Genomic DNA, 12,106 nt, shown 5'->3' with positions numbered 1-12,106 from the left:
TCAGATGGCCACGCTGTTGGGAATCCTGTCTGGGGACAAGTAGTAATACTGCAGCTTCTTGTTCTTATTGCGCTCGGCGATCACGCTGACAATGCTGTCAAGGTTCTTACGGAATCGGGCCATGGCCTCCTTTACAGGCGTCTCGATAAAATGCTCCTCCGGGTACATGCCCAGGAACAGCTGAGGACCCAGGCATGACAGAGACTCGTTAATCTGTGATGAGGCAATGTAAACTGACAGGCCTTGTCCCACCCCCAGAGACCATCCTTTGGGAGGCAAGGCGTGTGCTCATCCCCCCATCTCCACTCCTGCCACCTGCTGAGAGTGCCCCGAGAATGCTCCTGGGCTGGGACCTTACAGATCAGTGCCCTGCCGCAGGGTGGCTATAAGGACGTGTAAAGGTGCAGGCGGACGTGGAGGTGGGGGGTAGTCCTGGCTGTGGTGGGCATGTGGCCTGGCCCCAAGCAGCACTCCTGCCTTCCCGCCTGAACTCGGGGCAGCAAGGCCACAGGGGCCAGCGCAGGCCTTCTCTCCAGCCCAGGACGGCCACAGCCAGGCTCTGTTGGGGGTGGTATGCCCATTTGCACACCCACACAGATGCCTGCAAATTAAAACTAAGCGTATCTTTTAGAAACAAACTATGGAATTGTTAACATTGGAAAGTTTCATACCCAGGGCTGGTAAATGTGGGAGCAATATCCCGTGCTATTGATGGGGTTTTAGATTTAGTTTGTGGAGGGCAATGCAGTCTCAACATTCTTTGACCAAGAAACTCCTCTACAAGGACGTACTGGTTCTACGGACACACGTGCCAAGACCCATACATGCAGATGTTAGTGAGGGACCACGACATTAGCAAAGGTCCCAAAGCAACTCAGATGCCAACGAATGCCTGCGGGTCTGGGGCTGGTTCAACTGGCCCATCATTCTGAGCAGCCATGCACCGACACCGTGGGGCTGTGTCTACCGAGAGCCGGCTTTGGGATTAGCTTCAGTAAGTTGTATGTGCGTGGGAATGTCTCAGAAGATACCCAGGAAACTCTCAGCCCCACCGCTGGGGTGCCGGGAGAAACCCACATGACAGAGCTTTGTCAATGGCGGGGGTGGGGGGTGCCCTTGTGGGGGGTGTCCCAGTGTCCCCCGGCTCTCCTGCCCCGCCCACCCTGAGCTCCAGCCAGGCTTGGGCCTGAGGGCTTCTTGGGCCCCTCCAGCCTTGCAAGTCAGGATTCCTGGCCAGCAGGGGTCCAGCCTGAGCCCTAAATCACAAAACCCTGGGGTTGAGGAGTGGGTTAAACCTTCTGACTCCCGGAAGGGGTGAGAAGGCCTCCGGTCTCACCTCATTGTCCTGGAACTGGCTCAGCGCCCACACTGCACCCAGATGCCAGCAGGAGCGGCCACGGTCGGGCAGCATGTCCACGATCTGCTCGATGGTGACCACACCCTTGACTGTCGGCGGCGGGGCTCGCATGGTTGGGGGGGCATTGGGGATCCAAGAGGACCAGTCGTACTGCGGGGACGGCCACCGACTCATGTGGGCACCTCTGCGGCGCAGCCTCCGCCCACCTTCATCTCCTGCACCTCCTCCCGAGTCCCCTCCTCCCACTCCAGCAAGGCCAGGGCAGGCCCCTCCCTCGGGCTGGCTCCCAGTGCTTAGCACGGAACCAAACCGCACCAGGAACACTGGATTCCTGGCCCCGGGGCTGCCTGGGCTTCGTCCACCCCCGTCTGTCTGGAAGACGAGGAAGTGGGGTGGTCTGCCCAGGGGCCCTCAGAAGCAGTCAAGGTGGCCTTGGCCACATCCCACCCAGACGGCTCGCCCTGCCCTTGCCCACCTGGCCGAAGTTCACTGCCGCGTGCTGGGCTGAGGCCGTGAAGATCACCACAGTCAGGTACTCGGACAGCTTCTCCTTGGTCTTCATGGACTCGGGGAAGCCTAAGGCAGAGCCACGGGCTGGCTGAGGCCCCAACCCTGGGGAGGGACCCCTGACTGGCAGACACACGCCTCCACCCATACTGCTTCCTGGGTTCCCACACACCAGTGCTGGAGGGCCCGGGCGTGGGCAAGACTCACTGGGAGGGGACAGCTGTTTGGCCCAGTGTTCCTGTTGTTCCTGATCTGGGCTCTCAGGAGACACAGAAAGGCCCTGAGACGTCCCCCTGAGGCATACTGGTGGATAGGGGTCCCCTAGGGGCTCTGGCCCCAGTGCTAGGTGTTAAGGTGGAGGCCACAGGCCAGCACTGCCCAAAGAAAGTCAGGGAAGAGCAGAAGAGAGGGCTGGGGGCGGGCAGGGGGATGTCCCTACCTGAGGCCTTCTTGCCCCGCATGCCGTACACGTAAATGTCGTTCACAAAGTTCTGCAGCTCCGGGTCCCCCTCCACCACCTGGTCACTCTCATAGTAGATGTCCACCACCTCGGCTGTGAACCTGGCCCAGGACAAGAGGCCCAGCTAGGAGTGGGTGATGCAGCCAGGGTCTGCAGAGCTGTATCCCTGGGCCCCAGGGCAGAGCCCCCATCGGTGACGCTGTCACTCTTTAATGTCCAGACTCACGTCACATGCTCTTCCACCCCCACCCCGCCCCGGCATACCCTCGTTCCCCCATCCCTGCCCGGACGATGGAGCCAGGCCCTGGCCCACTTTGCCAGCTGCCCAGCCCCCTGGCCGGGTCCATCAGCGCCCACGCGCACTCCTCCTGCTGCCCAGAGCAGGTCCCACAGCCACAGCACTCACGCCCTGATGGCCTCCCACACCAGGAGCCCGTCGTCCCGGTAGAAGTAGTAGGGGATGTCTTCTGTGTTGTCCATGCCCCGGGCCTTGATGGCCTCAGGGAAGCACAGGGAGCTGTAGGTCAGGTCCTGCATGGACTTCTGCACCATCTGCACGTGGCCACCGCCCCCTGTGGCGTTGGCCTTGAGCAGGAGGGGAGAGAGCGCTGTGAGCCGAGGCTGGTTCCCCCTCTCCAGCCTTCCAGCCCCAAAGCTCAGCATGAGGAACCGTGAAAGGGCAGGGGGATGACCAGGCCTGCCGAGGGCTAACCTAGGTCCCATGAGGTCGGTGGGAGGGACGTCTGACTTGGAGATTGCCAAGGGCAGCCCAGTGAGAGGTTACGGGGAGGAGCCTCTGCCCGATCAAGATGTGAGGGGCTGAAGTGCAGAGACTGGGGGCAGCTAGAGGAGGGAGGGGCGAGCTCCCATCCTGAGCAGGGCAGCAGGGATAGCTGACAGGGTGGAGCCCGGGCTGGAGCAGCCTTCGGGCCAGGCCTGCCCTCGTTCTGAGCACGGGCTGCCCAGAGCCCAAGCACTGCTCTCAGGGACCTGATCTTTGGGCACAAGATGGGGGCAGATACCAGCCCCCAGGACCCTCACAACTCTGTTGAGAGCATCTTGTGTGCCAAGGTGAGGGCTGGATAGACGCACCGGCTGCTGAGATGCAGGCACACACACACGGTGGCTGAGTGCTCAGGGCACAGAATCTTCAAAGGAGGGCTTGGGTGCTGGGGGCCAGACACTGGTCCACTGTAGGCGTTTGACCCAAGCAGGACCAATAAAGTTGCTCCCTGGTACTTTCTATTTGGATGGAAGATGACGTCACTGTGTGGGAACATGAGCTTGGAGTTCACTGTGATGAGGTCCTGTTCCCTCTCCCACAGGGGGAAGGCTGTCTGAGAACCCCTTCTGAGAGAGTGAGGCCCACACAGTTTAAAGAGTGGAAGAGTTCCAGCCAGTGGCTTGTACCCTGGGGACATTATTCGAGTCCCTGGTCCCTGCATATGAGGCATCCTGGTGGGCAGGGGTTGCTTGGGTGCTCTGGGCCCAGCACCTGGTGCTGAGGTGGAGGCCACAGGCCAGTGTTGCCCAGCGAAACATGGGGCTAGGAGCTGTGGCTCCCGAACCCGAATATGTCCAGGTGTGTGAGATGATACAGTTCCTTTACAGCTGCAGGTGGTCTGAGATGGGTTTTGTCATTTTCCACCCAAATGGTGATTCAACCCTAGTGATCGTCTGGCCCGCTCAGTAATGGGAGATGAGGAAGGAGGAAAGTTGGAGGTAGGGCTGCCTGGAGGGTCCAGGCTCGGTAAGCCTCCTGGGGGGTCAAAACAGGGGTGGGGTGCTGCCTGAGAGGGTGTGATGGGCGGTGGGGGGGACCTGAGCCCCCGCTGATGGGGTGAGTAGGCTGGGAGCACCGACGGCCTGCAAGGGCAGAGTGTGGGAGGCTGTGCTCAGAATGACGGGAGGCAGAGTGGGAGGGGAGATGCAGGTCCCCAGTGTGTAAGAGGCGGGGAGCAGGTGCCAGGGAGGCAGGAGGATGGAGAGGGGAGGGAGGAGGTGACGGGGAGACCGCGGTGAGGAGGAAGAGCGGGTGGTGCTTGGAAGTGGCTGGGTGGGAGGGGTGGACGTGGGCCAGGGAACCTGGGAGGTTTCACTCGGAGCGCTTGCAGCCTCCCACCCTCCCCAGGCCTCCACCTCGGTGCCTAGGGGGCTGGTCTCCCAAGAGGAAATCTGGACCTCAGGTCGGAGTGGAGGCCACTGAGGTTCTGAGAAGTAGGTGCCTGCCGGGCCGGGCTCTTTGGGGTACCAAGGCGGGCGGGAGGCACCCACCTTGTCAAAGAGGCCGTGCTCGCAGATGAGCTGCTCCCGGGCCTTGGTGTTGATGGCGATGGTGAACCGCACGTGTGCCACCAGGAGCTGGGTGGAGGGGCAGGAGGAGACCTCAGAGAAGGCCGGTCAGGGGCTCCTGACCAGGTCTGTGCCTCCTCGGGGGTCCTCCGTGGAGGGGCGATGCTACATGCCTCAGGGAGGGAGTGAAGCTGACATGCTGACCTTCACTGTGGAGCAGCTGCCAGCGGCCTGGAGGATGGGTGCCGCTCTAATGCTCTAACGCATAATGGTCGTGATAAAAATGATAACAGTCAACACTTACACAGAGCATAACTGTGTGCTAGGCACTGTTTGAAGCTCTCCGAATCTGTCAACTATTTTAACCCTGACAGTAATCCTAGGAGGCAGGCATACTATTTGAACTGTTCTACAGATGGGGAAACGGAGGCACACAGAGGTAACCTGAGCCTGCAGTCACCCCAGCAGTCAGTGCCGGTAGGATTTGGAAACAGAGAAGGGCAGTGACAGTGGGGGCTGCCACCTGGGATCAGACAGGGTCACACTGAACTCATTTGCCTCTTCAAAATCTGCCCGCCCCACCCAAGGCGAGCCCAAGCTGGAGTCAGGCCCCGGCCCTGTGTCCTCAGGAACGAGCAGGCTCAGAGCTGCTTGCTTCCTTGGGGGTACTTACCCACCTCCCCAGCATCTCTCCAGGGGTCTCTTATGGCCACTCCCAGCCACAGTCCTGTGGGGATGTCAGTACCCATCCTTCCTTCTGTCCCCCACCCCTCATATCTGGATACCCTCTCCCACCAGGTAAGGCAGCAGCTTGCTGTACCTTGAAAATGGGGTGCACAGCAGGCAGCTGGCGGTACAAGGCGATGCCAAAAACCTCAGACACTAGATGTGTGCGCAGAAGGTGGGTGACGGTCTGGTGGACGTGGAAGTCACTGGAACGCACCCAGATTTTGGCCAGAAGCCAGTCATACTTTGCATCCGAAGGGAGAAAAATGGGATTCTCATCTCCTGGGACCTGTTTGAGCTGAAACATTGGAGAAAGAACGCACTGCAGTATATCGCTCCAGACTGTAGCCGCAGAAGAGCCTGGCCTCTCAGGAAATTCCAGGGGAATCCAAATTTCTTAAACAGTGACTTTTGAATCATGAGAGGGTGGTGGAGGAGGGCAGAGGCCTAGAGATCATATTTCCCATCCCAGCTGCATCACTTACTACCTGTGGGACCCTGGGCAATGTAGCCTTTCTGAGCTCTGGCTTCACCATCTGTAACAAGGGCACAGTGTTTACTCACCTCACAGTTATTAGGTGAAGTGAATGAAAGAGCATGAAGGCATCAGCAAGAAGCGAGCACCGTCATGTGTGAAGGCTGTGGTCTTCCACCCGTTCGCCATCTCCGCTCCTCCCTCCTGGTTCCACCTGCTTCTCTGCTGCTGCTTTTTGGTCTCCCCGCTTTCCTCTCCTCTGCTCTCCCCTTAAATGCTGCTGTTCCCTGGGCTCTGTCTTGGTGCTCCTGAAGTCCCTTCTTGCCCTAGATTAGCAACTCGTGTCTGGGGCTCTAGGGCCAGCATGATGCAGTGTCCCAAGTCACTGTCCCTTGAGCCCAGCCCTGCAGCCAGATGCCTCCTTAGTAGAGGCTGGCTTGTCTTTCCCTTCCCCGTTTCAACTCCACACTGGGGCAGGGGTGATTTTTTTTCTAAAATGTAAATCACGTCAGGTCAATCCTGTCTTTAAAAACACCCAGTCACCTCTTCGTGCCAGAAAATAAGGTCGCCAAACTCCGTGATCTGGCCCTGACATATCTGCATTACCCAGCCTTTCCTGCCCAAGCCCCTGGTCCCTAGCTTTGTCCATGACAACAGCCCTTGGCATTCCTGGAGCTCTCCCCTGGCGCCCGGTGAAGCCTCGGGACCTGACAGCCTGATGTCATGTAAGCCTGCAAGGTAGTTGCTGTCATGACCCATCTTTCTGAGGAGGACACAGAGCCTGGGAGGGGTGGACACATGGGATGAGAATGAATTGTCCAGAACAGAGGAGGAGAGTGGAGGAGCCGTCATAGGGACTGGGGGCTGGGCCGGGTGTTAGACTCTTGCTGGGAGCAGTGTGGCGGGAACAGGGTGATCCAGGAGGAGAGTTGCTTGAGATGTGGGGGAGCCAGACCAATTTGGGTCCTCAAGGTCATGCTAAGTATTTTGGAAGGTAATTTCCCTGTCTCTCCCTCAAAAACAGAGATGAGGTCCAATAGAAATATAATGCAAGCCACAGGTGGAATTTAAAGTTTTCAGGTAGCCCTGTAACCAAGCAGGACCCCATGGGGGTCTTTCTAGGACAGATCCCCTCCATGTCCTCTGCCTGCCTCTTGTCTATAGAAAAACTTTAGCCTCCTAGGCCTTCCCTGAGTTCCAAAGAATAAATTTAATCAGAGAAGTGAGAAAATGCAGAAATAAAGGAAAACAGTCAAGCAGGATAAAATAATATACTTTAGCCATTAAAACAAAGTCAAGGACCTTTAGTTCCTCCTCAAGGGCTATAGATAATATTCTGAGCCATATACTTTGAGCTGTTTTGCAGATACTGAAACCCCCGCCAGGTGGAAGAAATTAACAGTATGCTGCCCACAAGCACATAGACCCCAGACCAGTTGGAACCAGAAGGCTGATGCTGACTCCCGATTACCTCACCACCAACCAACCAGAAGAATATCCACGAGCTGATCACACATCCCACAAACCCGCTCTCTCACCCTGTCTTTAAAAACCTTTCCCTGAAAGCCATTGGGGAGTTTGGGGCCTTTTGACCACTAGCTGCCTGGACTCCCTGCTTGGGGCCCTGCAATAAATGCTGCACTTTCCTTCACCACAATCTCTGGAAAGGAGCCAGCTGTGCAGCTGCACCAGCCACAGACCTTAACCTGAATGGGAACCTTGTTCCCATCACCAGCGGTGGGAGCTTTTGTTGGGAGAGAGGAGCAGAGGCAGTCAGATGAGGACCAAGTACACACGGACAGATGAGCAGAACATCCCTGCTGGTGGAGGGCTACTCCTCTGAGGCCTGGAAGTAGACGCGGATGGAAATGGTGCTAAGATACTTGTATATGCCCTTGACAAAAACCGAGCAAGAGGGTCAGGAAGGCTCCTTCCTGAGCTGCTGTGGGAGCGATGGGGAGGTGGGTCTGGGGCATCGCTCCCCGTTTCAGGTGATGCAGCTCAATGCTGTCACTGTGGACAGTCGCCTGGACAACCTGCAGCTGGTACCGTGGGGTTGGCGGCCCAAAGTCAGAGACCTCGAGCAAGTGAAGGGAGCAAAGCTTATATTGGCTTGCAATTCAGCGGCTTCTCACGGACCCCATAGAGGAGCAGTTCCCCGTCCTGAATGTAACCCGGTACTATAACACCAACGGGGACGTGGTGCAAGAGGAGGAGACTCCCTGCACCTGCTACGAGCGCCGTTCCCCTCCCTGCGCCATGACCGAGAAGCAGCTCCGGGAGTTCAACATCAGGGACCGCTGCCAGCTGGCTCACTACTGTGGCTTCCAGTGCCCGCGGAAGGACTGGTGCGCCCACAAGAAGCACTGTCAGGAGAAGCTGCGCCCCTTCCAGCACGAGCTCGAGCCGGAGCCTCGAGCCGCAGAGCAGCAGCGCAGCGCCCGCGCTCTCGGCTTCCGATCTCCTCGGGACGCAGTGGACGCAGGCTGAGAGCCAGACTCGGAGCTGCTGAACGAGCTGCTCCCGCAGCCGCGCAGCTGCCGGGGACCCTCACCGCGCACTGCTGCAGCGCCCCCTAGTGCTCACCTAGAGCAGAGACAGCCGGGAGGCGCCCGCCAGGACCCTTCTCATTATCTCTATGTTAATTGTTCGTAAACTCATGTACAGTTTTTTGAGGCGGCGGACATGGGGGGCAGGGGGGCTGTCGTGGGAAGGCTCCTTAGGGTCCTGCTCAGTTACAGCCACAGTAATAAAAATAAAAACAAACGGGTGAACTTTATGTTAATAATACAATTTTATTCTACCTAATCTCTCTAAAATGTCATTTCAACATATAAATAATAAAAATTCTATTTTTTCTCGTTCTAAGTCTTCGAAATCAGGTGTGTATTTTGCACTTCCAGAGCGCCTTGGTAGGGGCTAATCACATCTCGAGGGCTCTAGAGCTGTGGGTGGCCAGGGGCTCCCACGCTGGACAGAGCAGCTCTAGACAGCCCGCCCCGGGCCTGCTCACCCGGGACAGAGCAGTGCAAGGAGAGCAGAGTTTGACCTTCACGATATTTTTGGTTGTTTGTTTGTGAATGCAATCAGTTTGTCAACCTTTAAATATCAGTACTTTCACATAAAAATCTGGATTAATAGGTTTTCTTGGAAAATTAGGAGGTCTGCGAACTCTGAAACCATGGTCTCATAGAACAACACTCCAGGCCTTTTTAACAGTCCCAGCTCTCAGGCTCCCCACTGCCCCACCTCTCCCCTGGCCCCTCCCCTGCTGCCCCGCTCAGTCTCGCCCCTCTTACTGTTGTCCTGTCCCACACCCTGCCTCTCCCCTCTTATTGCCCTGCTCCTCCCCTTCCCCACCCACTGCCCCGCCCCTCCCAGTGCTTTGCTATTTTGCACTGACTGCGCAGCCCCACCCACACTTGACTCTGCTGGCAGAGCAGGTAGGATGCCTGCTAGGCTCTGGTGTGTGCTCTGTGGCCAAGGAGACCTTCTGCTGCATGCTAGGGGCTATACTTGTGCTATCTCATTTATCCCTCACCGTGGCCCTGCAAAGCAGGTATTCCTTGACATTCCCATTTTACATAGGGGGAAACTGAGGCTCAGAGTGGTTTAGCAGCTCTCCCAAGTCACAAACTGGTAAACAGCTGAGCTGGGAAGGGACCCAGTGCTCTGCCTACTCCTTGGCAGTGTCTCTGGCCTTTTTCTCCACTCTCACTGCTTAGTCCAGACCTTCACTTGCTACCTTCCGGAACTCTTACACCAGCCTTGCAGGTCGCTCCGATTTGGGCCTTCCCTCCTACCTATTCTTCCCACCCTCCCCACTCCCCTCCAGGCTGTTAGTGATGCTGTGGAACTCCAGAACGCTTGGTGTTTTGTGTTTAAATTTTGGGAGCGGTGGTGATAAGGATGTATGTAGCCTTTTGTTTCTGATTAGGAAAGATTATATACTTACCGTAAAAAATTCCAATCATTACAGAAGAGCACAAGAAAGAAAGAAAGCATTTCATAATCCAGCCTCTTTGCATATATGCATATTTATGCAATTTTCCATACATTGATGAGCATTATAATCAAGTCTGTTGCTTCTTTCTTTTGCTCACCTGTGCCCCAGCCAGTTCCATCCCAATGCTCCCAACCTGGTGACTTGTGTCCTTCTGCGACTCCCCATGCCCACAAGAGTATCTGGTCACATCTATGGTGGGCCCTTTCCTTGCATTCAGTTGACATAGATGAGATCGTATAATCTCTACCCTGTATCTTGCTTTCTGCTGTTAACTCATTGTGGAACCCCCTCCAGGTCAGCTGGGATAGATCTAGTTTATTGGTTGTAAAGGTGGCGTAATAGTCCATGATCTGGACATAAAAGGTCTCTGGAGGACAGGCTGCTTCAGAGGTGCCTGAGAGTGGTGAACAGGGCTCTTAGCTCTGCTTACTTCTCCATCACTTGTCCCTTTACCTTTTGCATCAGTTTCTGAAGAATAGGCCTTCTTTCTGATAACAGGCTGGGAACTCCTTTGGAGGAGAGGTGCCCCAGAGGCTGGGAGACTGGTGAGGCATGAACTTTGGAGCCAGAGGGCCTGGCTCGAACCTCAGCTCTGCCGCTGACTACCCCTGTGTCTTGGTTTCCTTATCTGCTTAAAATGATGTGTAGCACTAGTGCCTGCCTACTCAGAGGGTTGTAGTGACAGTTACATAAATAAAGGTAGGTCTTGGTCTGAAACCCTGATGGCCAAATGTTTCAGAATTCGGAATTTTTAGGATTTTAGCAGTGTGTACATTTCATTATGTGACACCTCTCTCCCCCTCCCTGGGTCTGGGGCAACACAATATGTTACACTCAAATATGTTAGTATTTCTGCAGTGAAACATATGCATTTCATACTAAGTGAGAGAAAGCCTCTTAAATAGCCTCTCCTATTGGTTCAGAGCAAGCTTTGCTGCCAATGAATTTGCTACAAATTTTTGACAAATCTAAGAGCTTTAGAATTTTTTAGATTTCAGAATCCAAGGTAAGGGATTGTGGACTGTGTAGGCAAACCCTTGGGATAGCCTTGGCGATTAACATCTGGCAAAACTAGCTGCTGTTATGCCCACGGCACCTAATGCCTGGTTCATGGCTGACTCAAAGTATTGTTTGCTGAGGGCTTGTCTGCCTTCCCTTTGGGGGCCCCTGTGCAGCCTCCCCCGTTCATGGACCCACACCTCATCCTGGCCTGGGTGTGGTTTCCTGCTGTCTGCATACCAGCTCCCACAGTGTGGCAGTGGCCTGGTGCCTTGAGAAAGCAGATGCAGCCAGGAATGGGGAGAGATGAAGCTCTGTCTCTGCCTGCTTCTCCCCCAAACTGCTCCCCTCTCCTTCTCCATCATCTTTGGTGGAGACACGAACCCCGGGGCACACAAAGGGAGCATCTCAGGACTGGCACAGTTCCTGAACCCCATGGTCCCCCCTTGGCAGCCTCAGCTTCCAGCTCATCTCACAGCCTCACTTGCCTGGGCTCTGCTGGCGTTTTGATTTGGGGCTGGTCAAGACGCTGGGGTGGGGAGCCCAGTATGCTATCCCAAGGCAGGTCCTCCTCAGAGCCAGGAAGTTCTCAAGGGTATCTTGGGGAGTGGAGCCCTTTCTGCCCACTGTGGTCAGCCCTCTCCAGGACTGGCAGGAAGCCCTAAGTTCCTATTTTTCCTGTCTACCTGGCAAAGCCTTCAGCAGGACACTCAAGGCAGAGCTGCCTTCTCCTCCTAGAGCTTTGGTGGTGCCACCCAGGAAATGCTCCCTGAGCCCTGACTGCTGAGGGTAGAGCTGCCCAGGAAGAGAACAGGTCCCCTCAGCCTACCTGGATGGCAATGGGGACAATCTTGTTGGCCAGATTCTTGTACAGCAAGCAGATGGGAGCAGCCAGAAACTGCAGAGTGCAGGGGTCTGTTTTGTTGACATCGATGCCATCCAACAGCTTAAAGTCCACGATGAAGATGTTCCCCAGCTGTAAGAGGCAAGAGGAAATACATCCAAGTCACTTGCAGCCTGAGATGGACCCAGCAATGAGGCGCAGAGGGAGGGAAAGGGGGCTCTGCCTGCCCTGGCAACTCAGTGGAGTTCAGAATTTTATAAAGTTCTTGGTCCTCTAACTCAAAGGCTGACTGACATCAGTTTTCACAGGTTGCGGTGGGCTCAGTAAGATGAAGGGATGGCAGTGGCTCTCCTGCACTTGCTGTACCCGAAGTCTGCCTGACCCTCGTGAAGGATGTTGAAAGATCACCCGGAGTGACAGAGTTTAAGAAGAAGAAAGAA

General features: G+C 55.9%; 1 protein-coding gene and 1 pseudogene across 4 annotated transcripts in view; one reads left to right on the top strand and one right to left on the bottom strand.

Moving 5' to 3' along the window:
* The window catches only part of ALOX5 (arachidonate 5-lipoxygenase), a 57,490-nt gene continuing 45,384 nt past the window's right edge, over positions 1–12,106 (bottom strand). The window contains exons 7-14 of one of the 4 annotated variants that reach the window (XM_060119782.1): positions 11,652–11,798; positions 5,437–5,640; positions 4,599–4,685; positions 2,731–2,909; positions 2,304–2,425; positions 1,833–1,933; positions 1,337–1,507; positions 1–180 (exon numbers count right to left, since the gene is read on the bottom strand). In XM_060119782.1, coding sequence (XP_059975765.1) covers positions 1–180; positions 1,337–1,507; positions 1,833–1,933; positions 2,304–2,425; positions 2,731–2,909; positions 4,599–4,685; positions 5,437–5,640; positions 11,652–11,798 — 1,191 coding nt within the window. The remainder of the gene's footprint in view (positions 181–1,336; positions 1,508–1,832; positions 1,934–2,303; positions 2,426–2,730; positions 2,910–4,598; positions 4,686–5,436; positions 5,641–11,651; positions 11,799–12,106) is intronic. The other 3 variants (XM_060119807.1, XM_060119870.1, XM_060119960.1) reach the window with 3 other exon arrangements.
* Positions 5,930–8,307, top strand: LOC132484330 (zinc finger MYND domain-containing protein 19-like; annotated as a pseudogene).

This window comes from Mesoplodon densirostris, chromosome 1 (assembly GCF_025265405.1).
Source record: "Mesoplodon densirostris isolate mMesDen1 chromosome 1, mMesDen1 primary haplotype, whole genome shotgun sequence".
NCBI classification, from domain to species: Eukaryota; Metazoa; Chordata; class Mammalia; order Artiodactyla; family Ziphiidae; genus Mesoplodon; species Mesoplodon densirostris.
Note: the sequence above shows the minus strand (reverse complement) of the source record. Positions and strands in the feature narration are given on the sequence as shown.